The 27,813-nt window shown below is 35.7% G+C and overlaps 2 protein-coding genes across 2 annotated transcripts in view; one reads left to right on the forward strand and one right to left on the reverse strand.

Moving 5' to 3' along the window:
- The window catches only part of FGF7 (fibroblast growth factor 7), a 62,074-nt gene extending 54,803 nt beyond the window's left edge, over positions 1-7,271 (forward strand). The window contains exons 2-3 of the mRNA XM_065871530.1: positions 5,240-5,343; positions 6,371-7,271. Of these exons, the coding sequence (XP_065727602.1) occupies positions 5,240-5,343; positions 6,371-6,565 (299 nt within the window). The 3' untranslated portion in view covers positions 6,566-7,271. The remainder of the gene's footprint in view (positions 1-5,239; positions 5,344-6,370) is intronic.
- The window catches only part of FAM227B (family with sequence similarity 227 member B), a 247,538-nt gene that overhangs the window by 161,273 nt on the left and 58,452 nt on the right, over positions 1-27,813 (reverse strand). The gene's annotated exons all lie outside the window — the stretch shown is intronic.

The following is a 27,813-nucleotide window of genomic DNA, read 5'->3' on the forward strand; positions in this document are numbered from 1 at the left end:
GTCAACTCTATAGTTTCTTATACACTCAATCATATAATGTTATTAATTAAAATGTAGACTGTACTTTTTAAATTAATAGATTTTTCTTTAGAACAGTTTTAGATTTATAGGAAAAAATGAGTACATAGTAGAGTTCCTACATACCACTACCACTTCCCCACACAGTCCCTCTACTAATAACATTTTTGCATTAATGTGGTATATCTGTTACAATTAATGAATCAGTAATTACATATTGTTAACTAAACTCCATAGTCTACACTAAAGTTCACTCTTTGCCTTGTATAGTTCTATGTGTTTTGACAAATGTATAATATCATGTATCCACTATTACAGTATCATATAAAACAGGTTCACTGCCTTAACAATCCCATGCTTCACATTTTCATCCTACTCCCCTCTTCCTAAGCCCCTGGCAACAACTAATCATTTTACTGTCTCTATAGTTTAGCCTTTTCCAGAGTGTCATACAACTGGAATCATACAGTATGGAGTCTCTCGGACTGACCTCTTTCACTTAGCAATATGCATTGAAGGTTCCTCCGTATCTTTTTGTGTCTTGATAGCTTATTTCCTTTTATCGCTGAAAAATATTCCAAAGTACATATGTACCGTAGCTTATCCATTCATATGCTAAAGGGCATTTTGGTTGCTTCCAGTTTTGATGGTTTAGAATAAAACTCTGTTATAAATATTCATGTTCAGGTTTTGGTGTGGACTTAAATTTTAAGCCCAATTGGATAAACACTTATGGCAGGATTGATGGATTGTATGATGAGAGTATATTTAGCATTCAGTAAGAAACCAAACTGTTTTCCAAAGTGGCTGTACCACTTTACATCCCCACTAGCAATGAATGGCAGTTCCAGTTGCTCTGCATCCTTGTCTGCAAGTGGTATCTTAAAAAATTTCAATCATTCTAATAGTTGTGTAGTGGTATCTCGTTGTTTTATTCTGTAAGTCCCTAATGACATATAATGTTGAGCATATTTTCATATGCTTATTTGCCATCGGTGTATTTCTTTGATGAGACATCTGTTCAGACCTTTTGCCCACTTTTTAACTGGGTTGCTTATTTGTTTATTGTTGAGTTTTAAGAGTTCTTTATTTTGGAAATATGAGATGTATTTTTTGTGTACATGTATGTATGTATTTGGATGTACTTCTATGATATAAAAATGAATGGAATTTATAGCCTTGAATGTAATATAAATATATAATGGTGAAGATTTTCCATCTAACAATCTCAGCTTGACAGGAAATCATAAAAGTCATTTAACATTAAAATGTTTTTCTTTTTTGGTACCAATTCTTAGTTTTAACGTGCCCAAGAAAGTATATTTGGTCGAGGACAAAATTAAATGTTCTGAGTGACCTAATAACCATTAAGCCACTGTTTCCACTTATTTTCAACTTTAAAATAACTCTTAGTTATCATGCTAGAACATCTATATTAATATATGGCCCCTCAAAACTTTTAAATATAAATCTTAAAACATTCAGGGAAGAGAAATATTGAAGGAGCTGGGATTGGTGGATTTTTACATGATCAAACACTAAGAATTTTTTTTCTGCTAACTCATGAAAAGACATGGAGGAACCTTAAATGCATATTACCAAGTGAAAGAAGCCAACCTGAAAAGGCTACATACTCTATGATTCCAACTATACAACATTCTGGAAAAAGCAAAACCATGGAGACAGTGAAAAGATCAGTGGTCTCCAAGAGTTGCGGGTAAGGGAGAGAAATGAACAAGTCGAGAACAGAGGACTCTTAGGGCAGTAAAAATACTCTGTATGATACAAAAATGATGATACATGTCCAAACACCAAGAGTAAACCATAAAGTAAACTATGTGCTGTGGTTGATAATGATGGTCAATGTAGGTTCATTAATTATAACAACTGTACCACTCTGGTGGGGGATGTGATAACTGGGGAGGCCATGCATGTGTGGGAGCAGGGGGTAGTTGGGAAATCTCTGTACCTTCCCCTCAATTTTGCTGTGAACCTAAAACTTCTCTAAAAAATAAATTCTTAATAAAAACTTTTTTTGAAAACAGGAAAGTTAAAACACTTTAAAATCTGTAGGAACACTACTTCCTACTCTGCACTTAAATGAAAGAATGATAACTTTAGTTTCTTCATTCTTGGGTTTTCTTGAATAAAAAAGGGCACAGCACACGGGGCAAAACAGACCAGAAAGTCAGGATTAATAGCATATTAATTCTGCCAGCACTACTTAATGTTCTTCCAAGAAATATATTTTTAGGTCTGTTGATTTCCTAGTAAAATGATTTTTTAAATACATCAAACAATATACAATATTACTGTGTCAGGAACCTTGCCATTTTCAAGTCTGTCCTCATCCTGGTTAAAAGTAGAATCTTTAAAGATTGAACATCTGTTCATATGCTTATTTGCCAACTGTGTATCTACTTTGGTATCTGTTCAGACATTTTGCCCATTTTTTAATTGGGTTGTTAAAAATCTAAAGATTTTTTGATGTCCTTAACCCCAATGTGCGGAGGGATAAGATTAACAATGTTTATCACTTATTGAGTGTCAGAGTGTAACAAAAATATGGTGGGCAATGGGCAGGCAGGGGATAGATGAAAAGGGTTTAGAGATGGGACAATATGAATATATTGTCATGACTGAACCTGAAGGGAAAGTGTCCACATAGCATAATCAACAATACCTCTATCATTCTATAGTTATATTTTGTAGACAGTTGGTCTATAAACGAAAAAGCCAGCAAACATGACAGATTTCATTCCCTAATTAAAACTGAGCATGAAAGATACTCTAAGCCTATGCATCAGTACTCTCCTTTCTAAGAGAAAATATTGAATAAAGAGGGAAATAGCAGGAGAAAGGGACTAGAAGGAGAAAACTGACTTCACATTTTACAGTGGTAAGATCTTTAGAAATCAACTATTCCGTATGTTTTTAAATAGATATATTTACTCAATTTTGAAGGTATTGCAAATTGGTTGAATCAGTGAATTTCTTTAGTATTCTTCATTGAGTTTATTGATATAAACTTAACCTATTTGGATTCTGCTGCGTAATAAATTATTTCCCTTTGATCTTCCTTTGCTGAACAAGAAGAGTTAGCTGCCAGATAAAGTGCTCCAAAAGGGCAGGGCTTGTCACTGAATTGAGCCTAGCACAGAATTGGCTCTCACTGAAGATTTGTTGAATTTTGCATGAATGCATCAGCATCACATCCTTCACATGCTTGTAAGCAACTGTTAACATTTCCCTTAGCCTCTCCTTCAGGGCTGTGTCTCCAGAAGTTTTCTTTTCTTTTAATTAAGGTGTATCTATGCGTGTGTTTACATATGTGTTTTGCTGTTTATACTAGATTTTAACTTCTGGAGTTCAGAAACCAGTGCTGTTTTTCTTAATTTGTATCCTAAAATTACCATACAGTTCTATGCATTCTGACAATGCTTCATAAATACTTTAAAAGATAAATATCCATTCCTTTGCATTTTCTTCACAGACCTCCATTTCTAGATGAGCAGCTGTAGAACTCTCAATTGGATGGGCTCTGACTAGTGCTAACCATAGTATAGTGGGAAAATGACTTCTGTATGCAGCATATATTGGAAACAGACAACACATATTAATTAGGCTACATTAATCCTGATGAAATGGGTAAAAATTTTATTCCCCAGATAGGAAAAATGAAGCCAGAAGAATAAATAAGAGGATGAAGTGAAGGCATGGAATAAAAAATTAGAATTTCCTCCACTTAAGTGACTATTTTAGAACACAGCTTCTGGAAACTTGATTTATGCAGATAATTTTCACTTGGAATTTTCTTTGCATTAGGTTAAGCGCAAGAAAGAGAATGTCTCAAGTTGAAAGTATAATTACCAGTAGTTACATAAAATGGTTCACTAAACTTTTCATTTCTATGCCATTTTAAAAAATTGATTGAGAGTTTTTTTTTTTTTACTGTAGTTAGAGTATTAAAATACAGCACTTTAGGAAATGGTATATAATGAAACAGGTTTTCTTATGGCAATTTCAATAATGGTTAAAAAATTAATTAAATGGTATAAAGTTATAAAATATTCTGTGATCAGGACTCATAATTTGGTTTTAGATGCTGTTTTCATTATCAAAAAGCTCACTATCAGTTTAAAATATTTACTATTTTGGGGGGTACAAATGAACTTATGTACAAAAGAGCAACAGAATTACAGATGTAGAAAACAAACTTATAGTTACCAGGGGGTAAGGGAGGGGAGGGATAAATTGGTAGACTGGATTGCCATATACACACTACTATATATAAAAGAGATAACTAATAAGGACCTACCGTATAGAACAGAGAACTCTACTTAATACTCTGTAATGGCCTATATGGGAAAAGAATCTAAAAAAGAGTGGATATATGTATATGTATAACTGATTCACTTTGTTGTACACCTGAAACTAATACAACATTGTAAATCAAAAAATTTAATAAAAATTTTAAAAAATAAATCAAAATAAAATATTTAATTTTTTAAAGGTAGTTGGTTCTGTTTACCATCATCTACAATTGCTTTAATTGGAATTTTATTCATTTTCAGTATATTCAAGAAATATTTTGTCAGCAATAATTATTAATATAAAGCTTAAGTATAAAATTAAAGATGTTAGCTAATTATATACTTTCATAGCATTATATAATGATTAAGAGCCAGACCTTTTGGGTTCAAATTCCACTTCTGCCACTTACCAGCTGAGAATTTGGGCAAATTACTTCTTTGTACCTGAGCTTCTTGATCTGTAAACTGGGGATAATATGAGTACTTGCCTTATAGTCTTGGTGATAAGTACATGTATTAATACATGAGTGCTAAAACAATACTTTGCATGTGGTATGAATTGAATTAACTTTAGGTATTATTGATGTTATTATTACTATTAGAGTAAATTAGAAATGTAATTCTAGAGAAGAAAAAGCGAAATTCAAATATGTAACTCTTCTTTTTGAATCCAAATATCTTTTTCTACAAAATAAAAAATCAATAGTTTTGCACTTCCCACATTTAATAAGGACTAATCTGGTGTTTGTGTATACATGTTATGGGTGGATGGGGGTCTCAGGCTGAGTAAATAATCATGTTAATAATCTTAACTTCCAAGTGAAACAGAAATAAGGACAAATGGTCATTCTCGGATAATCAGCAAAGCTGGGTGAATAACTGACATATCTTTCTGTGATTCCTTGCAGACATCATGGAAATCAGGACAGTGGCCGTTGGAATTGTAGCAATCAAAGGAGTGGAAAGTGAATATTATCTTGCAATGAACAAGGAAGGAAAACTCTATGCAAAGGTATTGATAATTGATACCTTAGACTTAATTTTTCAAATTTATTTTTGTCAAAAATATCTTCCCTTTCTGAAAAGTAAAAATGAAATTAACTCCTCTCAAACTACATAATTCAATGATTTCATTAAAACATTTTATACTTAATAATTAAATTTTCTGTGTGATCTTGGACACTTTGCTTAAGTTCTCTGGACTCTGGTTTCTCCATCTGTAAAACAAGTCAGATTAACTGACCTCTAAGGATCCTTCCAGCTCTAAAATTCCATTTGTATTTTAGATTCTTAAAATCTAAAATGTCCATCTGTCAGTATTAAAGCTCTTTTTGTTAAAGTTCACCCAATTTGCACTTTGCTGACATGAAAATTCTTGGGGAATAAAAATCCAGACGTTTGTTTATCAACATCAATCTCACAATCATGGGCTTTGAACTGTAAGCATTCCCATTGTTCCCACTTTATTATAACATGAAATATGCAACTGTTCATCCCACTATAACAAAGTATAATTGACTTTCCTTTGTATTCCTGGCACAGACTACGTAAAAATACAGGTTTCAGTGAATGAATGAATAGTTGGATGAACAAATTAACTTTTTATTTTCCATCACTATCACAGGCAGTATAATAGTAAATGAAGAAAAGTTGGGAAATGTGTCCTTCAGCTGAGGGAGGCAGAGGCTCTGCTAATTGTATCAAAATGTCAGTGTTAGGGAAAGAGTGACTTGGGCATAGTAATATGAGAGCTGCTAATTAGGGGGAAATAGCTCTTAATACTTAAGAATAGTAGCAACTGACTGCCAAAAAACTGCATGTTTGAAACTATGTTGCATAACTAAATGTGTATCATTTTATCTTTTAAAAAATTTAATCTTTTTTCAAATATGCTAAGTATATATAACAAACTGCATTATGCCTGCTCAAAAAAAGTCATGTATGTTTTAATCCTACTAAATATTACTGCTTATTCTTTGTCTAATTGAGTCCCTCCAAAAATAATTTGGATAATGTTGTTTGTTTGTTGTTCTTTGCAGAAAGAATGCAATGAAGATTGTAACTTCAAAGAATTAATTCTGGAAAACCACTACAACACATATGCATCAGCTAAATGGACACACAGTGGAGGAGAAATGTTTGTTGCCTTAAATCAAAAGGGGGTTCCTGTAAGAGGGAAAAAAACGAAGAAAGAACAAAAAACAGCCCACTTTCTTCCTATGGCAATAACCTAATCATATATGGCATATAAGAAACCAGTTCCAGCAGGGAGATTTCTTTAAGTGGACTGTTTTCTTCCTTTTTCCTTTCCTTTTTTTTTTTTTTTAAGTAACCAAGAAAGGCTGGAAAACTACTGAAAAACTGATCAAGCTGGACTTGCGCATTTATGTTTATTTTAAGAGACTGCATTAAAGAAAGATTTGAAAAAATATACACAAAAATCAGATTTAGTAACTAAAAGTTGTAAAAAATTGTAAAACTGGTTGTACAATCATGATGTCAGTAATAGTAATGTTTTTTCTTAAATTAATTTACCCTTAAGACTGTTAGATTTGATTATCTGATAATGATTATTTAAATATTCCTATCTGCTTATAAAATGGCTGCTATAATAATAATAATGCAGATGATGTTATATAAGATGTGTCAGACCTAAAAGCTGCTGGAATGATTTGTCAGATAATCAAGCCAACACTAACTATGGAAGATGAGCAGTATCTGAATGCTTTCTAGTGAAAAATTATGAACCACTTAAATTCTAATCAGAAAAGAAGGAATATTCTCAAAAATTCTATTATGGAAATGAATCAAAGAGGTAGTTTTACAAGAGTATAAGATTAGAACATGCTTGTACCTGTTAACAAGAACAAAATTCCTAATGCTGCTCCCAATTGAAAGGGTATTGCTTAAAGGATGTTTTCAAAAATCTTGTATATAAAATAGCAATAATGATGATAATACTGTACTTCATCTCACTCACCACAAAATAACATTTTATAATCCCTAAAAGTAAAATTCAAAAATCTTTTATGCTTTTTTCAAGTAACATAATCTATCTTTTGTATAATTCATATTCGGGATTATGGCTTTTAATAATGTTCTTCCCACAAATAATCATGCTTTTATCCTGTGGTTACCGCATTAAACTCTATTTTAAGTTGTATTTGAACTTTACTGTTTTGTTATTTAAGTTTATGTTATTTATAAAAAAAACCTTAATAAGCTGTATCTGTTTCATATGCTTTTAATTCTAAAGCAATAACAAAACCGTCTGGCTCAATTGCAAGTTCCCCCTCCCCCTCATGAGCAACACCAAGTCTAGTACACAGCACTCAGGCCAGCAAATCCTGGACAGCAGACAAAAATGACAGCTTGCAGCAATTCTTACAATAGATGTCTCACAGGGAACAATACAAAAATGTGAAATATGTTTTGCCACATACTCTTGTCAACTAAATTGGATCTTATAAGTAAAATCACTGTAGATAAAAGAACTTACAGGATTTTAAAGTTAAACTATATTTGAGTTCATGAGTAGAATAGTACAACATTTAAAAAATATGCATATTTAAAGTTAGTAGTTTTTCTAATCTCTAGAAATCTCTGCCATTCAAAATATGGCAGCATTGAAAGTTGTTTTCCTGTTCAATGGCAAGAGCACAATGCCCAAAGTAGAGTCTATACTTAGGGATTTGAGGCCCTGAATAGCGATGAAGGCTTGAGGTCAGGCTACAGATAATGGACTTATTGAAAAGATAAATTTCTACTTCATAATTCTGGCACTGAAAGATCTTGTTAGCACTTTAATGTTCATCAGTAGAAGGCCAACATTTATCGAAATTAAGTTGGTGGTATGCTAATAAGGGTGGTTTTAATTTCAAAATATTTGTCTTTTAAGTCCCTTTATTTTATACAAATATTAACTGATAATACATTTATAAGAGAGAGTTACATGAAAAGGCTAAGTTAACAGAAATAATAGGTTCATTTGATTTCCTTGTGACTCAACCTACATGATGAGGCTGCAGGAAGCTAGAAAAAATTGCCCTTCCTCAGATATACTCTGGGGAAATGCCATGAATGATATTCTTAACTGTTGTATGATTCAAGGGCCTTGCTAGCCTAGGTTCCTAGATCAGGCTTCTGTTACTGGTGTCTTGTGAACATACTGAGAGCAGAAGAGGACCTATATGGTTTTTTTTTTGAGGATCTATGTTTTTCATATTTGTTTCCTTAGTGTCTAGCAGAGTGTCTGTCCATAATCAATTTTTTATATGAATTCACTCAATGTTTGAGTATCAAAGAAAATTCATAATGAGACTAACCGTACTTTATTTTAAAAACGGTGAAACATGATTATATGGAAATTTAAACAGAAACAGTGTGTATGTATATAACTTATGAGCTATATTAGGACCAAATACTCTGACTATAGAGTTATAGTTATGAACAAATTACAAAGCAACGCTGAATTAACCAACATTTAGCAGTAAGTCCAATCCGGTAGTGTTTCTAGAAACACTTACTTATATTCTTTATCCTCCCTCCCCCTTTTTTTTACACTTAATGTGAAAATTTTAGAAAATAAAATCTGCACTAGTTACATACACTTAGAATTCAAGAATCTAAACACTGCAAGAGGCCTTACTATTCATTTGTAGACCAGGAAATTGAGATTGTGACAGATCCCAAATCACATAGCTGGTTAGGTTCAGAGCTGCCACAAGAGTCTAGGTCATTCAGCATGTATTTCCTACTCTTGGATGATTAGGATTATTAGTTAGTGGTCTTTTTTATTTTATTATTTTATTTTTTTGCTTTACGCGGGCCTCTCACTGTTGTGGCCTCTCCCGTTGCGGAGCACAGGCTCCGGACGCGCAGGCTCAGCAGCCATGGCTCACGGGCCCAGCCGCTCCGCGGCATGTGGGATCTTCCCGGACCGGGACATGAACCCGTGTCCCCTGCATCGGCAGGCGGACTCTCAACCATTGCGCCACCAGGGAAGCCCCCTATTCAACTTTTAAATGCACCTCTTTACTTACAGATGGAAAGCACTGTGCAAAATAACCAGATAAACAGAGTAACCTTTTCTAAATGTTCTTTGAAAGAGAAAATTGGTTAAATACATTGGTTTCCAAGAATTAGGAAGGAAAAAATTAAACAGAAGAATATAAAATGTTAACAAAAGAAGTAATAAAAAAGATACTTTCAATGCAATTAGTGAACTAAAACATTTTTACATAAAAATGCTATAATATAAATTATCAGCCTTTGAGTTGGCTAAAATTCAACTTAATGACAGAAGAGAAGGGATGCTGGAGATAAATTCTTAGTTTCCATCTCTCAGAGTTTGCCCTTCTGATTCTCTAAAGTGACAAATAACATAGAGATGGACTATGGGACCAGCTATAGTAAAAGCAATTCTGTATCCACAAATATCCTAAATCAGTGCCTCTCACAATTTTCTACTTAAATACCAATACTAGTAGAGGTAGAGAATGAGAGTCTAAGGAATAATGCAAAGGTAGCCCACCAAAGACACAAATTTTCTTGAAAATCATTCTCTTAAAACACATGTGATTTTTGCATTCTATTCCACAATATGTTTATGTTTGCTTTAATATAAAATTCATACCAGTGGGAAAAAGTGATGCATCAGAAAAATGTGTAAGCTTTATCATGTGGCTTCATTTACAGTACTATCCCACTGCCATATTCTTGGGCATGAATAAGACATAAGAGATCCTGTACCTCTCACAGTTCAACTTTACATGCAGGTGACACATGGCTAAAGAAAACCAAAAGTTTATGTAAAAGTTGACTATGAACCAGAGTGACATTAAAAATATTTAATGACGAGTATGAGTGGTTACTGGTCAATCAGAATATACCACTGCTCTATTAGAATAGATTCAGGCCACTGTGACTAACTTGTGGGTATCAGATGATTATCAGCCTTGACCATTTCTATGATCACCTTAAAACACTTTTTAGAGAATATCTATTAATTGGTCTCTCTGATTTGAGTTCTTAATGCATATCTTAATATGCCATAGCTCATTAAACCTTCATGCCTATTTCAACATTGTTGCCAGGCTACTCTTTATTTTAAACTTTACTATTTTTAATTGATATATAGCTGATATACAATATTATGTAAGTTATAGGTGTCCAATATAGTGATTCACACTTTTTGAAGGTTATATTCCATTTATAGTTATTATATTGGCTATATTCCCTGTGTTGTACAATATATCCTTGTAGCTTATTTTATACATAACAGTTTGAATCTCAATTTCCTACCCCTGTATTGCCCACCTTTATTTATAGCCTTTATAAAGGCTACTCTTTATTCCACTTCTATATGCATCCAGCAGAGCGGCTGCTTTCAATGAAGGTGATGTACCTTCAGGCCCACATATGCTTCCACTCATCCTCTAATTTAGAATGGTTTGCCAAGAAAACATACTTGTTTTTTTCTTAACATCTTTAATGGAGTATAACTGCCTTACAATGGTTAGTTTCTGCTGTATAACAAAGTGAATCAGCAATACGTATACATATATCCCCATATCCCCTCCCTCTTGCATCTCCCTCCCATCCTCCCTATCCCACCCCTCTAGGTGGTCACAAAGCACCAAGCTGATCTCCCTGTGCTATGCAGCTGCTTCCCACTAGCTATTTGACATTTGGTAGTGTATATATGTCAATGCTACTCTCTCACTTTGTCCCAGTTTACCCTTTCCCCTTCCCGTGTCCTCAAGTCCATTTTCTATATCTGCATCTTTATTCCTGTCCTGCCCCGAGGCTCTTCAGAACCATTTATTTTTCTTTTTAGATTCCATATATATGTGTTACCATATGGTATTTGTTTTTCTCTTTCTGACTTACTTCAGTGTCAATGACAGACTCTAGGTCCATCCACCTCACTACAAATAACTCAATTTCATTTCTTTTTATGGCTGAGTAATATTCCATTGTATATATGTGCCACATCTTCTTTATCCATCCATCTGTTGATGGACACTTAGGTTGTGTCCATGTCCTGGCTATTGTAAATAGTGCTGCAATGAATATTGTGATACATGACTCTTTTTGAATTATGGTTTTCTCAGGGTATATGCCCAGTAGTGGGATTGCTGGGTCGTATGGTAGTTCTATTTTTAGTTTTTTAAGGAACCTCCATACTATTCTCCATAGTGGCTGGATAAGTTTACATTCCAACCAATAGTGCAAGAGGGTTCCCTTATCTCCACACCCTCTCCAGCATTTATTGTTTGTAGATTTTTTGATGATGGCCATTCTGACTGGTGTGAGGTGATACCTCGTTTTAGTTTTGATTTGCATTTCTCTAAAGACTAGTGATGTTGAGCATCCTTTCACTTGTTTGTTGGCTATCTGTATATCTTCTTTAGAGAAATATCTATTTATGTCTTCTGCCCATTTTTGGATTGGGTTGTTTGCTTTTTGGATATTGAACGGCATGAGCTGCTTGTAAATTTTGGAGATTAATCCTTTGTCAGTTGCTTCATTTGCAAATATTTTCTTCCATTTTGAGAGTTGTCTTTTTGTCTTGTTTATGGTTTCGTTTGCTGTGCAAAAGTTTTAAGTTCCATTAGGTCCCATTTGTTTATTTTTGTTTTTATTTCCATTTCTCTAGGAGGTGGGTCAAAAAGGATCTTGCTGTGATTTATGTCATAGAGTGTTCTATGTTTTCCTCTAACAGTTTGATAGTGTCTGGCCTTACATTTAGGTCTGTAATCCATTTTCAGTTTATTTTCATGTATGGTAAGAGGGAGTGTTCTGATTTCATTCTTTTACATGTAGCTGTCCAGTTTTCCCAGCACCACTTATTGAAGAGGCTGTCTTTTCTCCATTGTATATTCTTGCCACCTTCATCAAAAATAAGGTGACCATATGTGCATTGGTTTATCTCTGGGCTTTCTATCCTGTTCCATTGATCTATATTTCTGATTTGTGACAGTACCATATTGTCTTGGTTACTGTAGCTTTGTAGTATAGTCTGAAATCGGGAGCCTGATTCCTCCAGCTCCATTTTTTCTTTCTCAAGATTGCTTTGGCTATTCATGGTCTTTTGTGTTACCATACAAACTGTGAAATTTTTTGTTCTAGTTTTGTGAAAAATCCCATTGGTAATTTAATAGGGATTGCACTGAATCTGTAGATTGCTTTGGTTAGTACAGTCACTTTCACAGTGTTGATTCTTCCAATCTAAGAACATGGTATATCATCTCTCCATCTGTTTGTATCATCTTTAATTTCTTTCATCAGTGTCTTATAGTTTTCAGCACAGGTCTTTGTCTCCTTAGGTAGGTTTATTCCGAGATATTTTATTCTTTTTGTTGCAATGGTAAATGGGATTGTTTCCTCAATTTCTCTTTCAGATTTTTCATCATTAGTGTATAAGAATGCAAGAGATTGCTGTGCATTAATTTTGTATCCTGCTACTTTACCAAATTCATTGATTAGCTCTAGTAGTTTTTTGGTAGCATCTTTAGGATTTCTACCTATAGTATCATGTCATCTGCAAACAGTGACAGCTTTACTTCTTCTTTTTCTGTTTGGATTCCTCTTATTACTTTTTCTTCTCTGATTTTTGGGGCTAAAACTATCAAAGCTATGTTGAATAATACTGGTGAGAGTGGACAACCTTGTCTTGCTCCTGATCTTAGATGAAATGGTTTCAGCTTTTCACCATTGAGAACGATGTTGGCTGTGGGTTTGTCATATACGGCCTTTATTACATTGAGGAAAGTTCCCTCTATGCCTACTTTCTGGAGGGTTTTCATTATAAATGGGTGTTGAATTTTGTTGAAAGCTTTTTCCACATTTATTGAGATGATCATATGGTTTTTATCCTTCAGTTTGTTAATATGGAGTATCACATTGATTGACTTGTATATATTGAAGAATCCTTGCATTCCTGGGATAAACCCCACTTGATCATGGTGTATGATCCTTTTAATGTGCTTTTGGATTCGGTTTCCTAGTATTTTGTTGAGGATTTTTGCATCTATGTGTATCAATGATATTGGCCTGTAGTTTTTTTGTGACATCTTTGTCTGGTTTTGGTATCAGGGTGATGGTGGCCTCGTAGAATGAGTTTGGGAATGCTCCTCCCTCTATTTTGGAAGAGGAGTCTGAGAAGGATAGGTGTTAGCTCTTCTCTAAACATTTGATAGAATTCGCCTGTGAAGCCATCTGGTCCTGGGCTTTTGTTTGTTGTAAGATTTTTAATCACAGTTTCAATTTCAGTGCTTGTGATTGGTCTGTTTATATTTTCTATTTCTTCCTTGTCCAGGCTCAGAAGGTTGTGCTTTTCTAAGAATTTGTCCATTTCTTACAGGTTGTCCATTTTTTTGGCATATAGTTGTTTGTAGTAATCTCTCATGATCCTTTGTATTTCCACAGTGTCAGTTGTTACTTCTCTGTTTTCATTTCTAATTCTATTGATTTGAGTCTTTTCCCTTTTTTTCTTGATGAGTCTGGCTAAAGGTTTATCAATTTTGTTATCTTCTCAAAGAAACAGCTTTTAGTTTTATTGATCTTTGCTATTGTTTCCTTCATTTCTTTTCCATTTATTTCTGATCTGATCTTTATGAATTCTTTCCTTCTGCTAAATTCGGGGTTTTTTTTTTTTTTTTTGTACTTTCTCTAATTGCTTTAGGTTTAAAGTTAGGTTGTTTATGTGAGACGTTTCTTCTTTCTTGAGGTAAGATTGTATTGCTATAAACTTCCCTTTTAGAACATCTTTTGCTGCATCCCGTAGGTTTTGGGTCATCATGTTTTCATTGTCATTTGTTTCTAGGTATTTTATGGTTTCCTCTTGATTTCTTCAGTGATCTCTTGGTTATTTAGTAGTGTATTATTTAGCCTCCATGTTTTTGTATTTTTACAGTTTTTTTCCTGTAATTGATATCTAGTCTCATAGCGTTGTGGTCAGAAAAGGTGCTTGATATGATTTCAATTTTCTTAAACTCACCGAGGCTTGATTTGTGACCCAAGATATGATCTATCCTGGAGAATGTTTCATGAGCACTTCAGAAGAAAGTGTATTCTCTTGTTTTGGATGGAATGTCCAATAAATATCAATTAATAGGAATGGTAATTACCAATTAGACACAGCCTTCTTGGTTTCTGCAGCAGCAGTCTTAGGATTTCATGCCCGACTCTGGTGTCTGCGCTGATAGCCGTGGCTCGCACCATCTGTGAAGCTCGTTTAGGCGGTGTTCTGAATCTCCTTGCGCACCCCGAACAACGGTCTCTTGAGTCTTAGGCAGTTTCAGATTTTTCCCGGACTCCCCCCAGCTTAGCTGTGGCTCACTCGCCCCCTTCAGGCTGTGTTCACGCAGCCAACCCCAGTCCTCTCCCTGGGATCTGAACTCCGAAGCCCGAGCCTCAGCTCCCAGCCCCCACCCGCTCCGGCGGGTGAGTGCTGGTCAGCACTGATCCTCTGTGTGGGAATCTTTTCGCTTTGCTCTCTGCACCCCTGTTCCTACACTCTCCTCTGTGGCTCTGAAGCTTCCCCCCCACGCACCCCCCATTTCCACCAGAGACGGGGCTTCCTAGTGTGTGGTAATTTTTCCTCCTTCACAGCTCCCTCCCAGAGGTGCAGGTCCCATCCCTATTCTTTTGTCTCTGTTTTTTTTTTTTTTTCTTTTGCCCTATCCAGGTACGTGGGGAGTTTCTTGCCTTTTGGGAAGTCTGAGGTCTTATGCCAGCATTTAGGAGGTGTTCTGTAGGAGTTGTTCTACATGTAGTTGTATTTTTGATGTATTTGTGGGGAGGCAGGTGATCTCCATGTCTTACTCCTCCGCCATTTTGAAGGTCCTCCTTACTTTCTCCTGAGTTGAGAAGATTTGCCAGAAAGCAACAGAGAAAGTCCTAGTCTCTTCAATTTCAGGAGTTTCCAAATCGTCAAATTGAATTTATGAGATGATAAAAATTTATTTTCTTTTCATATGAATAGAACTTATAGTCTAATAATTGAAATGTGAAATGAATAATAACATTTAGCTTGAAGATGGAAGGCCTTTCTCTTGATAAGTCCAGCCAGACACATATTAGTTATCTATCGTTGTGTAACAAATTATCCTAAAACTTAATGGCTTAAACAGCAAGCTTTCATTATCTCATAGTTAATGTGGTTAGGGACCTGTGTATGGTTTAGCTAGGTGTCTCTAGCTAGAATCTTCTATAAGGCTGCAATCAAGGTGTGGGCCAGAACTGCAGTTATCTGTTATCTCAATGCTCAACTCAGAGAGGGATCGACCTTAGATCCTCACTGGTTGTGGGTTTGAAATACCACTTCCTCGCCACGTGAGCTTCTCCATAGCTCCACTTACAACATGGCAGTTTGTTTCCCACAGAGCAAGGAATCAGAGAGAATGAAAAAGAGTGCCCACAATGGAAGTTACAGTATTTCATAGCCTAATCTTCAGAAGTGTCTCATCACTTCTGCCTGTACTCAAGGAGAGGGAATTAACAAAGGCATACAAACCAGAAAGCAGGAATCACTGGAGGCCATCTTAAAGGCTGACTAACACAAGTCAGAAACAATGTTTTTAAGGCCACTGCCACAAAGACAGGATTCTTTAGGGCCTAATAACAAGTAATTCATGGCTTTCAGTGGTGAGCCATTCAGCAGAGAAAGACGAAGTAGGTATATCCTCTATGGCAACATATTTGATCCTTCCCTGAGGGATACTTTATGGTACAATGCCACATAGGATAATTGAGAAAAGGTTTGAACCACAGTGTGTACTGCCTATTAGCTTGAGTTGTGCCTTCTTAGATCTCCTAATGTAGGTGGAAAACTAACATCACTTTGCCTCTACATGAAGGAAATGACCCTGCCTTCAGACCCAACATGAAGATAACCTCCCCCTCCACCACCCTACCTCAAGAGAATAAGATCATAAATGCCAGCTGAAATTCCTCAAGCCATAGATGGCTTGTCCTAGATGGTGTTTTGTTTTGATGGTGTTTTGTCCTAGATGGTGGAGGTAATCAGTCACAAGTTACCCAATATCGTATGAGGATAAGACCTAAACAGACTTGAAAAACAATTTATTTTAATGCAAGATGCACATTGGAATCACCTGGGATTTTTTTTTTATATATATATATGATGAGACCTAGGTCCCACTCCAGACCAAATGCATCAGTATATCTGGGATGGGGCCCAGGCACTGGTATTTTTAAAGTTCTCCAGGAGATTCTAATGGGCCTATGCATTTGAGAACCAATTAGCTAAATGATGGCAGCAGGGGTGGAGAGGACTTTCTAGGAATTATACCTGATTCTTTATCTTTGTTTCTTCCTTAAACACCCTGAAAAGCCTTATGTTGCTTCCCACCTAATTCCATATTTTCTAAGATGGTTCTAAAGTCTGCTGTGCTTCTTGGATCCCTGGTTTTCCTACTGTCTCCACATTTTGTTATTCACATTGGGGCTAAAAGGAAATACAAACACTGGAAAGAGAGCCACAGTTGTTTTTGCAATGAAACAGTTATGGAGTATAAAGTGCACAAAGGACACCCTCCCCCTACTCCCAACACCTGCCACACACACACCATAGTCCATTCTCAGAGTAGCCAGAGTGATTCTGTTATATCATATCTCAGATAATGCAATTTCTCTATTCAAAACTGCAGCTGTTTTCCATATTAGAATAAAAGCCAAAGTCCTTAGAGTGGCCTATGGAGGGGCAATGGAAAAATGTAAGTGATTAAAAACTTAAATTAGGTATGGGAAAAAAAAACAGGAAAAAAAGTAATAAAAGTCTAGAATTATGCACTCAGATTGTTTGGCAGATATCACTGAATTCTCATGTCATTTTAAAGAAACTCTAACTGTACACTGTAAACAATATTTTAATGGACATGATATGCCCATTGATATGGAAAAGACAATAGCCCCATATAAAAAATGGACGAATGTACAGAGTTATGTTTGAAGTAAAGAAAATACTTAAGGTATATGTACATATCAATTTAATGAGTCTCCACTTTAAAATTTTTCTATTAATCAACCAGTTAATGGATCCAGCTAGGCTGGGTGAGACTTAACTGATCTTCTATTGTTGGTTATTTTGGTTGTTTCAAATTTTTCACTAACATAAATGATTTTTTTGTACATACTCCTTTATATTTATGATTATCTTATTAAGATAATTATAAGAAACAGAACTATTAGACCCATAAGTTTTAAAGCCTTTAAAAATATAAATTGCAAATTTGATTTTCAGGAATCTTTTCCCCAATATATATTCCAACCCTCTGTACATGGGAATGGATAAACACTTTCCCTAAAATTTATGCTCAAAATTTAGTCAGCTTTATTCTTACCTCTACTTCTCTTTGACTATCCATTATCACCAAAACCTAGCTAGCCTCTTCTTTTTCAACATCTCAGTTGTATGTCTTTCTTGGTCCTTTACAACCTCATTACCTCATGTCTAGAGTTTAGCAATTGTTCCCTAATCATTCTTCTGTCTCAAGTTCCTGCCCATCTCAGATACTACCTATTTCCTTAATCTTCCTGAAATACTACTTTGATGATGTCAGTTGTCAGTTAAAGAATCCATGTTAGCTGCTTACTGACTATTGAATTTAAATTCTTTAAAATAGCATCCAAAGCTGTCAAACAACTGGCTCTACTTTATCTGTCCAATCTTCTCACTGCCCACCATAAACCTTAGAGTTTCCTTAGTCCACTGTGTTTATCCCATTGTCTTTTTCTCCTCACTAGTCCTTAATTTAAAAAAATGTATCTTATCTATTTTGTTCACTTACATATCCCAAGCACCTTTAACAGTATCTGGCACAGAGTAAGCTGTCAGCAAATATTCATTCAATGAATGGATAAACCAATTCCAATTCAGTGACAGAATAATGAGCACACCTCATTACAAAGCATTATTCCAATATTTAAGCAATATATAAATGTAGTTGTTGCAAATGAATAGACATGTACCATCTTGGGGTGGATTCAAAGTGACGGAATAGGAGGATGCTGGACTTACCTCCCCTCACGAAAACATCAAAGCTACAACTACATATAGAATGACTCTCACTGGGAACTAGCAGGAAGGCTCCTCTACAACCAAAGCTGTGAGGAAAGATTCACACACAATCTGGTAGGAAGGGAGGAGTGATCTGGTCAGGACCTGCAACCCTAGCAGAGGACACAGAAGAGGAGGGGGCTATTTCACAGGCTCAGGGATCCTTCCTGGGGAGTGAGGGGTTTTGAGACAGAATGGAAGGGGTCAGGGCACAACCTTTAAAAGAATGACATAGCTGTTGAGGATACTACATAAACTGGTTAGAACCAATTAGGCCCAAGGTGGTGGAAAATTTGACTTCCAGTAGACCTTGAGACTTATTATATGCCCACTGTAATACATTAGCGTGCTAAATGACACACCCACAGGTGCCATGACAGTCCCGAGGCCAATCATAAAAGGGCAAAAAGTGAGCAGCGGCCCAATTCCTCGAAATCCCCACCCCTTCCTCAAAATAGTTGGAATAACCCTCCCACTCATAAGCCTATGAAATCACCCAGCCCATGAAAATTAACTACCCTGTATTTCGGGGCCTCTCTCACCTTCTGAGATGGCCCACACTCTGTCTTTGGAGTGTGTTTCTCCTAGGGCTGCTCTCGCCTTCTGAGATGGCCAGCATTCTGTCTATGGAATGTGTATCTCTGCCTTCACTTTACTGTGGCTCGCTCTTGAATTCCTTCTGCGTGGAGCCAAAGACCCTCACTTGGCGGGCCCATCCCAGGGACTCACCCAAGACCTGGGACATGACCATCCTCTCATGTCCCGTTTTCCTGCAAATTCTTTACAAAGGATATTAATAAATCTACTTCTTGCCTATCACTTTGTCTCTCACTGAATTCCTTCTGCACGGAGGCATAAAGAACCTGAACTTCATTAAGTCCTGAGATGGGTTGTGTGGTTTCAGTTAGAAGATTGTGGGTTCGAGTCCCAGCTGAGGTGCAAATGGGTTTGAGTCCTCTCCTAAGTCAGAGGCTGGGGGTTCAAGTCCCATCTGAAGTGTGGCTGGGTTCAAGTCGCATCTGAAGGAGTGCAGTTTCACTTTGATCAGGGTATTGGCAGCCACTGCCAGCATACCAGGATGCAGCTTGGTGCACAGACTTGGGAGGGAGTGAGACTAGCTCCAGGGCAAAGACTACCACTGACAGAGTGCATCCTTGCTCACAATCAGGAGGGAGTGAGACTAGCTCCAGGGCAGAGACAATTATCACACTCGAGCATGTGTCCCTTCCCACACTGAGTGAGCCAGCTCACTAGTGTAGCACCAACCCTTCTGGCCTGATCCAACGTCTAACCGAGGTAAGCACACTGGGGAAAAGTGAAACCCGCACAGAAGTGCAGCCCCAAGCCCTTAGGCCCCAGCCACCCCTAAACCAAGGTGGAGAAACCCTGGAAAAACCCAAGTCCCTCAGGGCTCCTGTTCCAATCTCTTGGACCCAGACCCCACCCCTGATAGAGTAGTGATGGACACTGAGCAAAGGAGAAGTCCCAGCTTGCACCTGGCTCTGGCTCCAGCCCTACTTCCCACCAAGGTGGTGGCTGCCAGCACACATCAGGGAAAGACCTGGCCTTTGCTCACTTCAGGTATAGCCACCTAACAAAGCCTCTGGGCACAAGAAAACTGCATAGGGACACTCCCACACAAGGACACACCCTCAATATCAGAATAGGTAACTGTTTCACCTAATTTCATAGAGACCAAGAAATTTAAACAAAATGAGAAGACAGAAGAATATGTTTCAAACAAAAGAACAAGAAACCACCCCTGAAAAAACTCCAATGAAACAGATATAAACAATTTACCTGATAAAGAGCTTGAAGCAATAGTAATAAGGTTACCTGAACTTGGGGGGAAAAAATAGATGAACATCATGAGAATTTTAAGAAAGAACTAGAAAATAGAAAAAAGAACCAGTCAGAGCTGAAGAATTCAATAATTGAATTGAAAAATACATTATAGGAATTAACAGCAGGTTAGGTGATAACAGAAGAATGCATGAGCTATCTGGAAGATAGAATAATAGAAATTACACAATCAGAATAGCAAAAAGAAAAACAAATTTTAAAAATGAGAACAGTTTAAGGGAACCTCTGGACAATATCAAGTGTACTAACGTTCACATTACAGGGGTCCCAGAAGGAGAAGAGAAAAAGGGGTAGAGATGTATTTGATGAAATAATGGCTGAAAACTTCCCAAACATGAAGGAGAGCGATATTTAGATACAGGAATCACAGAGAGTCCCAAAGAAAGTGAAAACAAAGAGACCCACACCAAGACATATCATAGTTAAAATGGCAAAACGTAAAGAGAGAATTCTAAAGGCAGCAAGAGAAAAAAAAAGTTACATACAAGGGAACCCCCATAAGGCTATAAGCTGATTTTTCAGCAGAAACTCTGCAGGCCATAAGGGAGCGGCATGATAAATTTAATGTGCTGAAAGGAAAAAGTCTACAACTTAGGATACTCTACCCATCAAGGTTGTCATTTCAGCACTGAAGGAGAGATATAGAGATTCTCAGATGAGCAAAAATTAAGAGTTCATATTACTAAACTGACTGTACAAGAAGTGGTAAAGGGTCTTCTTTATGTGAAAAAGAAAAGGCTATAACAAGAAATAAGAACTTAAAGGAAGGGAAAAATCCCATTGGTAAAGGCAAATATATAGTAAAGGCTGTGAATTAACCACTTAAATAAGCTAGTATGAAGATTAAAAGACAAAAATTATAAAATCAACTGTAACTACAATAAACAGTTAAGGTATCTTTTCCAACCACAATGGTATGAAACTAGAAGTTAATTACCGGAAGAAAAATGGGAAAAACACAAACACATGGAGACTAAACAACATGCTACTAAAAAACAAATAGGTCAACAAAGAAATCAAAGGAAATCAGAAAATACCTTGAGACAAATGAAAATGAAAATAAAAACACAACTTTCCAAAATCTATGGGATGCAGCTAAAGCAGTTCTAAGAAGGAATTTTATAGCAATATAGGCATACCTCAGGAAATAAGAAAAATCTCTAATAAAAAACCTAACCAACCATATAGAGGAATTAGAAGAACAAAGTACAAAGTCAGCAGAAGGAAGGAAATAATAAAGATCAGAGTGGAAATAAATAAAAGAGACCCCCCAAAAAATAATAGAAAAAAATCAATAAAACCAAGAGCTGGTTTTTGAAAAGATAAATAAAATTGGTAAGCCTTTATCCAGGCTCATTAAGAAAAAAAGAGAGAGGACACAAATAAAATAAGAAGTGAAAGAGGAGAAGCTATAACTGATATCACAAAAATACAATCATAAGAGAGTACTATGAGCAGATATATGCCAACAAACTGGACAGACTAGAAGAAATGGATAAATTCCTAGAAACATACAATCTTCCAAGACTGAAGCAGGAAGAAATAGATAATCTGAACAGACTGACTACTAGTATTAAAATTAAATCAGTAATCAGAAAACTCCCCTATCCTCCTATCCTTCTCAAACTATTCCAAAAAAATCGAAGAGAAGGAAACACATCCAAATTCATTCTTTAAAGCCACCATGATACCCAAACCAGGCAAAGACATTACAAAAAAGAAAATCACAGGCAAATATTTCTGATGAATATAGATGCAAAAATCCTCAATAAAATATTAGCAAACCAAATTCAGCAACATATCAAATGGATCATACACCATGATCAAGTGGGATTTATTCCAGGGATGTAAGGATAGTTCAATATCCACAAATCAATGTGATATACCAAATTAACAAAATGAAAAATAAAGATTACATGATCATCTCAATAGATGTAGAACAAGCATTTGACAAAATTCAACACCCATTCATGACAAAAACTCTCAAAAAAGTTAGTTTACGACTTCCCTGGTGGCACAGTGGTTAAGAATCTGCCCACCAATGCAGGGGACACGGGTTTGAGCCCTGGTCTGGGTAGATCCCACATGCCACAGAGCAGCTAGTTTAGAAGGAAAATATCTCAATATAAAGGCCATTTATGACAAATCCACAGCTAGCATTGTACTCAATCGTGAAAAACTGAAAGGTTTTCCTCTAAAATCATGAACAAGGCAAGGATGCCCACTCTCACTGTTTCTATCTAACATAGTATTGGAAGTCCTAGCCACAGCAATCAGACAAGAAAAAGAAATAAAAGGCATCCAAACTGGAAAGGAAGAAGTAAAACTATCACTATTTGCAGATGACATGACTATATTTAGAAAACCCTAAAGTCTCCACCAAAAAATGATTAGAACTAATAAATGAATTCAGTAAAGTTGTGAGATACAAGATCAATATACAGAAATGGGTTGCTTTTCTGTACACTAATAATGAACTATTGGAAAGAGAAAACAAGAAAACAATTCCATTTTACACTTGTATCAAAAAGGATAAAATACCTGTGAATAAACTTAACTATACTCTGAAAACTGTAAGACATTAATGAAGGCAAGTGAAGATGATACAAAGAAATTGAAATGTATCCCATGGTCATGGATTAGAAGAACATTATTAAAATTTCCATACTACCCAAAGCAATCTACAGATTTAATGCAAGCCCTATCAAAATACCCATGACTTTTTTATAGAACTAGAACAAATAATCCTAAAATTTTTATGAAACCACAAAAGACCCTGAATACTCAAAGCAATCTTGAGAAAAAAGAACAAAGCTGGAGATGTCATGTTCCCTGACTCCAGACTACACTACACAGCTATAGTAATCAAAACAGCATGGTACTGGCAAAACAACAGACACATAGACCAATGGCACAGAATAGAGAGCCCAGAAATAAACCCACAAACATATGGTCAATTAATCTAGGATAAAGGAGGTAGAAGTACATAATGAGGAAAGACAGTCTCTTCAATAAGCGCTGTTGGGAAAACTGGAAAGCTACATGTAAAAGAATGAGATTAGAACATTTTCTCACACCATATATAAAAACAAACTCAAAATAGCTTAGAAACCTAAATTTAAGACTAAAAACCATAACTCTAGAAGAAAACGTAGGCATATACTTTTGATGTAAATCTTAACAACATTTTTTTGCATCTTTCTCCTCGGGCAAGAGAAACAAAAGCAAAAATTACAAATGAACCTAATTAAACTAAAAGCTTTTGCACAGCAAAGGAAACCATCAACAAAACAAAAAGACAACATACTCAATGAGGAAAGATATTTGCAAATGGTATGTCTGCCAAGAGTAAATATCCAAAATATATAAAGAGCTCATACAACTCATTGTCAAAAAAACAAACAACTTGATTAAAAACTGGGCAGAAGACCCGAATAGAATTTTTTTCAAAGAGGACCAACAGGCACATGAAAAGATGCTCAACATCACTAACCATCAGAGAAATGCAAGTCAAAACCACAATGAGATACCACCTCCAACCTGTCAGAATGACTATCATCAAATAGACAAAAAAAAATAAATTTTGGCAAGGATGTGGAGTAAAGGAACTCTTGTGCACTGTTGGTGAGAATGTACATTAGTATAGCCATTATGGAAAAGAGTATGGAGGTTCCTCAAAAAAATAAAATTAGATCCACCATATGATCAAGAAATTCCACTCCTGGTTATATATCCAAAGAAGACAAAAACACTAATTTGAAAGGATTAATGCTCTCCAATGTTCATAGCAGCATTATTTACAATAGCCATAATATGAAATCGACCTAAGTGTCTATGAACAGATGAATGGATAAAGAAGATGTGTATAAAAAAAAGATGTGTACATATCTTCACACACACACATATACATATATACATATACACAATGGAATGTTACTCAGCCATAAAAAGAATGAAAAATTGCCATTTGCAGTAACAAGGATGGGCCTGGAGGGTATTATGCTTAGTGAAATAAGTCAGACAGAGAAAGACAAATACACACATTTTTGCCTATATGTAGCATCTAAAAAATAAAACAAATGAGTGAATATAACAAAACAAAAACAGACTCACAGAGAACAAACTAGTTGTTACAAGTGGGACGATGGGTGGGGGGGAGAGACAAGATAGGTGAATGGGATTAAGAGGTACAAACTACTAGGTAGAAAATAAATAAGATACAAGGATGTAATGCACAGGGAATATAGCCAATATTTTATAATAAATGTAAATGGAGTATAACCTATAAAAACGTTGAAACAATATTTTGTACACCTGAAACTAATATAACATTGTAAATCAACTATACTTCAATAAAGAAGAAACATACCACCTTGTTTTGTTCAACCTAGTGACTTAATCTCTTAGAAGTATTCAAATTCTTGGGACTTCCCTGGTGGTCCAGTGGTTAAGACTCTGCACTCCCAATGCAGGGGGCCCAGGTTTGATCCCTTGTCAGGGAGCTAGATCTCACTTGCCACAACGAAGATCCTACACGTGGTGACGAAGATCCTGTGTGTTGTAACTAAGACCCGGCAGAGCCAAATAAACAAATAAATATTAAAAAAAGAAGTATTCAAATTCTTGTTATTCACTTCTCCTTAGCATGATATTTCCACATCACTCACTGGAGTATGCTAATGCATTTAATAATACGATAAGAACCTGCTGCTTTTTACACTATTCAGCACCTCTGACCACTGCTACCAATCTACAGACCAATGTTCCTGTGGGGGGCGGGCATTTGCAAGTCACCCTGTGGCAGACCATGGAAAATTATCTTGGAAGCTAAATTAGTAATTAAGAAGTTGCATCCCAGCAAAGGGAGGATAAATGATTTTAAAAGATATATTATCCAAGTTATTCTGAAATCTAATTCACAACAATCAAATTTGGATAGTTCTGTAAAAACACTACTAGTTTCTGGTTCTTTGGGCTATAACTATTCTATGCTACATACTGTTCACCCCACTTCTGTTCACATAGTCTTTCTTCACATAGTACAAAAGCCAAAAAAAAACAAACAACCCAATCAAAAAATGGGCAGAAAATCTAAACAGACATTTCTCCAAAGAAGACATACAGAAGATTAAAAAGCATGTGAAAAGATGCTCAAAATCACTAATTATTAGAGAAATGCAAATCAAAACTAGAATGAGGTATCACCTCACACCCATCAGAATGGCCGTAATCAGAAAGTCTATAAACAATAAATGCTGGAGAGGGTGATGGGAATGCAAACTGGAACAGCCACTATGGAGAACAGTATGGAAGTTCCTTAAAAAACTGAAAATAGAGCTACCATATGATCCAGCAATCCCACTCCTGGGTGTACATATGGAGAAAACCATAAGTCAAAAAGCTACATGTACCCCAATGTTCCTTGTAGCACAATTCGCAATAGCCAGGACATGGAAGCAACCTAAATGTCCATCTCCAGAGGAATGGATACAGAAGATGTGGTACATACATACAATGGAATATTACTCAGCCATATAAAAGAACAAAATAACGCCATTTGCAGCAACATGGATGGACCCAGAAATTCTCATAGTGAGTGAAGTAAGTCAGACAGAGAAAGACAAATATCATATGATATTGCTTATATGTGGAATCTAAGAAAAAGGCTACAAATGAAATTATCTACGAAAACTTCTATCTTTGAAATAGAGTTACAGACGTAGAAAATAAATTTATGGTTACCAGGGGGTAAGGGAGGGGAGGGATAAATTGGAAGATTGGGATTAACATATACATACTACTATATATAAAACAGATAACTAATGAAGACCTACTGTATAGCACAGGGAACTCTACTCAATACTCTGTCCTATACGGGAAAAGGATCTAAAAAAGAGTAGATATATGTATTTGTATATCAATTCACTTTGCTGTATACCTGAAACTAATACAACATTGTAAATCAATTATACCCCAATAAAAATTTAAAAAATTTAACCAATGATAGTACAATAATACAACTTATTGAAATTATTGCCACTTTGGGAGTTTATATCTCTGGCCATCCTGTTACTGTTTTGGGGGTTTCCTCACTCGTTAGCCACGCAAATTTCTTGTTTTTCTTTAATGATGTATATTGAAAAGCGCAATGTTGAGATTTTACTGGCTTAATTCTCAGAAGGCTATCTCATTTTCAAGTTTGAAGGGTTCTGTCTTTATTGTCCCTAAGCATTGCTTAGAGTGAAGATGTAGCAAAATGACAAAGGTGCAAATTAAAGTTCAAGTAGCTAATCCATCTGGCTATTACTTGAAGCATTTTTGGAACATGTCATTTGCTAAGTATCAACTAGTGCTTGTGTATGAGTAACTTGTTAAAAAATTTTTCACCTCCTCACATCACTAAGTACAGTAATGTGCACATAGGTACTTAAAAGTTACATGTTAACTGAATAGAAGAAATATTTTTTATCACTTGTGGTTTAAACAATAGTCTATAAAAAACCCATAAAGTATGTTAATGCTTTAACCTTAAAGTTCAGATAAAGAGGAAAAATTGGGCTTAAAAATTAGAGGGGGTGTAAAGATTGTTTTTCAAAAACGATCTTCATCTGAGTTTAAAAGGTTATATGGTGTGGTACCACAATAAGAGAAATGACCATTAAAACTTTAGTCTTGTAAATAATCTAACAATATACTGGTTAAGGGGAGCTGGCTTGTAAATCCTGAGTCCTTCCAGATACTGAAATTCTGTAACTTCTTACATTCCAGTCCTAAAAAGGGAGATATGCCATTTTGTTTGGAAGGCAAATTTTAACTACCTGCTGCCTGTTTAACTCATTAAAAACAAAAAGAGAAAGTGCTTTTAGTTTAAAATTCTGGAGAAAAGTTAACCCCATATGACAATAAGCATCTAAAATGTCAAGAAGAAATTATGTCTTAAAAATGTTTTAGATTAGAAGCAATTCTGAGACAGCAGCATACATGGAGCCCAGATTATTGCATTCCTTGACAGTCATATATACACACACATACATATGTATATACTCATGTTTTACCCCAGTTCAGCTCTTGACCTGCCTCAGCATTCCTCTAGCACACAAATTAAGGAAGTAATACACACAAAGACACACACACACACACAGAGATAGAACTGTTGAGGGGAAAGAGTTCCAAAATAATAAATCTAAGTCATCAGTCTCTACTGCTAATTTCACCTCAACATTCAACAAGCACTTTAGGAGTTTATTCAGTACCTATGGATAGAAGGCATAGAGTAACAAAATGTTAGAAAAGGGAACTATAGAAATAATCTACTCTAATCATCTCATTTTTTTCAGGTGGAAAAATAAGGCTGAGAGGGATTATATGACATACTCAAGGACATTCAAGTCTATTATGTGCAAGTTAAATACATCAGAGCTGAGGAAACATTAGAAACTGTAGAGAAGTCTCCAAATCAAAACATGCTTATATCCTTAGTAAATAAATGATCTGAGTCTTATGTTCAGAGGATTCTCCACAGTTATGACTGAG

The sequence above is a fragment of the Phocoena phocoena genome, chromosome 2, assembly GCF_963924675.1.
Source record: "Phocoena phocoena chromosome 2, mPhoPho1.1, whole genome shotgun sequence".
NCBI lineage: Eukaryota > Metazoa > Chordata > Mammalia > Artiodactyla > Phocoenidae > Phocoena > Phocoena phocoena.